At 37.0% G+C, this 3,128-nt stretch overlaps 1 protein-coding gene across 1 annotated transcript; it reads right to left on the reverse strand.

Annotated features, from left to right (window-relative positions):
- Nucleotides 1-282: 282 nt before the first annotated feature.
- Nucleotides 283-1,993, reverse strand: HELRODRAFT_178570 (hypothetical protein; the record flags this gene model as incomplete). Its single annotated transcript, XM_009026652.1, has 3 exons — nucleotides 283-381; nucleotides 791-873; nucleotides 1,039-1,993. 3 exons carry the CDS (start codon nucleotides 1,991-1,993, stop codon nucleotides 283-285), a joined length of 1,137 nt encoding a protein of 378 aa, XP_009024900.1.
- Between the last annotated feature and the right edge of the window lie 1,135 nt (nucleotides 1,994-3,128).

A 3,128-nucleotide genomic window follows, 5' to 3' on the forward strand; every position in this document is an offset into this window, starting at 1 on the left:
CACACGCACACACATTGCACGTGAGAAGAAAGAGAGGGTATCCTAGCATTCGAACACGGTAACACACACAGCAACAGCCGAACCAGACGCTTTTAACCATTAAGCCACTTTGTCGTAGCCAAGTGGTTAATTTTTTTTATTTTTATTATTATTTTTTATAATTTTTTTTATAATTCTTTAAAAATCAAGGGGTAGAAATTGTTATTGTGGTCACGAACTGTTTGAACAGTTAAAATTTTTACTTTAATTATTATTTTAATTATTAAATTATTAAAATTAAAACTAGTCACCTCCAACATTATTGGTTGCGTCAGCGTCAACTATGACGTCATCATCATCATCATCGTCGTTGTCGCCATCATCGTCATCATAGACGCTTGCCTGTTTAGTATTACCACAAAATTATGAATTATTCATTAATTTAATTATGTATTAAATATTATCACAAAAATATAAATTAATTATTATATATATATATATATATATGTGTGTGTGTGTGTGTTGTGTGTGTGGTGTGGTGTATGTGTGGCTTGTGGTGTGAATTGGATGGGTGATGTGTGTGTGTCTGTGTGGTGTGTATGTGGTGTGTATGTGGGGCGTGTGTGTGTGTGTGTGTGTGTGTGTGGCGTGTATGTAGTTTGCATGTTGCTCGTTATGTGTGTGTATGTTGTGTGGGTGTGTGTGTGTGTGTGGCGTGTATGTAGTTTGTATGTTGCCCGTTATGTGTGTGTATGTTGTGTGTGTGTGTGTGTGCTAGCTTTGATGTTAATATAATTCCAACATATCCAACCTCAGCTTGTTGTGATATTGTTGTTGGCGTTGTTGCTGATGTTGGCAGTGGAGATTCCATGTACAACAACATCTGCTGCGGAACTAATTCAACATTTGTGACGTCATGTTGTTGTTGTTGTTGTTGTTGTTGCGGTTGGGTTAGAATAAATTGGTGCTGTTGATGTTGTTGTTCGGCTGGTATTATGAAGGTACGCAGCAGAGTGTTGTCTGATTGTTGTTGGTGATGACGACGATGATGACGTTGACGTTGTTGCTGTTGTTGTTGTTGTTGATGATGATGCTGTCGTTGTTGAGCCAAGTTATGATAATAGTCCAATAGTTGCTGTTGTTGTAGGTAGTCGTAATCATGGTAGTGGTGATGATGATTGAGTGGGATTGGGTCGTCTCCATCAACCGGCTGTAAGATGACGAAACTCGGCGATTGTTGTTGTTGCTGGTCTATATGTTGTTGTTGTTGTTGCAGTATTAGATGCTGTTGTGGCTGATGCTGTTGTGGCTGCTGTTGTGGCTGCTGTTGTAGTTGTTGTTGTCGCTGCTGTTCTTGAAACTGCCTGTAGGTCATTGTGGAGATCCTCAAAGAGTTATTGGAGGAATTAGGATGAGGCGGACCTCGAAGACTTGAAGAAATTTGTTGTTGATGATTTTGTTGTAGATGTTGCTGTTGATGTTGTTGTTGATGTTGTTGTAGATGTTGTTGTAGATGTTGCTGATGATGTAGTAGTTGTTGTTGCCCAGAGTCAGTTGCTAAATAATTGCCATTTAAATCAACGAAATAGGTTACTGTTGGCGTTGCTGCTGCTGTGGCTGTGGTGGTTGCAGCTGCAGCTGCTGCAGCTGCTGCTGAATTAGATTCCAGTTCTAATAATGGAGATATAAATAAATTTTGAAGCTGCCGATGTTGCGGTTGTTGTTGTGACTGTTGTGGCTGTTGTAGTAGCAGTTGTAGTTGTTGTGGTTGTTGTAGTAACTGTTGTGGCTGTTGTTGTAGCTGTTGTAGATGCGATAACGAACCCCGGCTAGCAACAGACTTTCGGGCATAAAATTCAGCAATTCTTGCTTCTCTTGTCGAATTACTATTAGAAGCAGCTGCAGCCACTGCAGCAGCTGCAGTAGCAGCAACGGGAGTAGCTGCAGTAGTAGTAGCAGTAGTTTTTTTTGTTGTTGATGACTTTTTATCAGTTTTAATTTTGAAAAAAGGCATATTTACAAGATGAAATATTTAGTAACAATGTTACACTCCTAAAATTATTGGTAAATTAAAAATACCAACATGTGTATGTACTATCAATATATAGTGGTAGTAGTAGTAGTAGTAGTAGTAGAAGTAGTAGTAGTAGTAGTAGTAGTAGTAGTAGTAGTAGTAGTAGTAGTAGTAGTAGTAGTAGTAGTAGTAGTAGTAGTAGTAGTAGTAGTAGTAGTAGTAGTAGTAGTAGTGGTAGTAGTGGTAGTAGTAGTTGTAGTAGTAGTAGTAGTAGTGGTAGTAGTGGTAGTAGTGGTAGTAGTGGTAGTAGTAGTTGTAGTAGTAGTAGTAGTAGTAGTAGTAGTGGTAGTAGTGGTAGTAGTAGTTGTAGTAGTAGTAGTAGTAGTAGTAGTAGTGGTAGTAGTGGTAGTAGTAGTTGTAGTAGTAGTAGTAGTAGTAGTAGTAGTGGTAGTAGTGGTAGTAGTAGTGGTAGTAGTAGTAGTAGTAGTAGTAGTAGTGGTAGTAGTAGTAGTAGTAGTAGTAGTAGTAGTAGTAGTGGTAGTAGTGGTAGTAGTAGTGGTAGTAGTGGTAGTAGTAGTAGTAGTAATTATATCACCCTACAATTACTATTTACGTAAAAGTCCTATTTATATTATTGTTAATAATTATTATAGTCTAAATATTATTTATTATTACGATATAATAATATTAGTTATTACATTATGGATAATAAATATCAAAACTCTTCGGTCTATTACAAAAACGCCTTTATGTTTTTAAAGTCAGGTTTGTCACGAGTTTTCTCTTTCTCATTCTCTCTCTCTCTCTCTCTCTCTCTCTCTCTCTCTCTCTCTCTCTCTCTCTCTTTCATTCTCTCCAACTGTCTCTTTTTTTTATTTAATTCTTTTTTCGATATATGTATGTATGTTTGTGTGTGTGTATGCATGTGTGTGTGTGTGTGTTGTGTGTGTATGTGTGTGTGTGTTGTGTGTGTGTGTGTGTGTATGACAAATTATTTTGGACAATGGACAGCTTACATTCACCTCCATACAATACATAGGTAACGAGTTAATAGCGCCTATATATATGTTGATTAACTATTTCTTATTGATTATTCATTTTATTTATATTCATTCATTCATTTGTTGTTCGTTTG

Source organism: Helobdella robusta (assembly GCF_000326865.2).
Source record: "Helobdella robusta unplaced genomic scaffold HELROscaffold_48, whole genome shotgun sequence".
Taxonomy (NCBI): Eukaryota; Metazoa; Annelida; class Clitellata; order Rhynchobdellida; family Glossiphoniidae; genus Helobdella; species Helobdella robusta.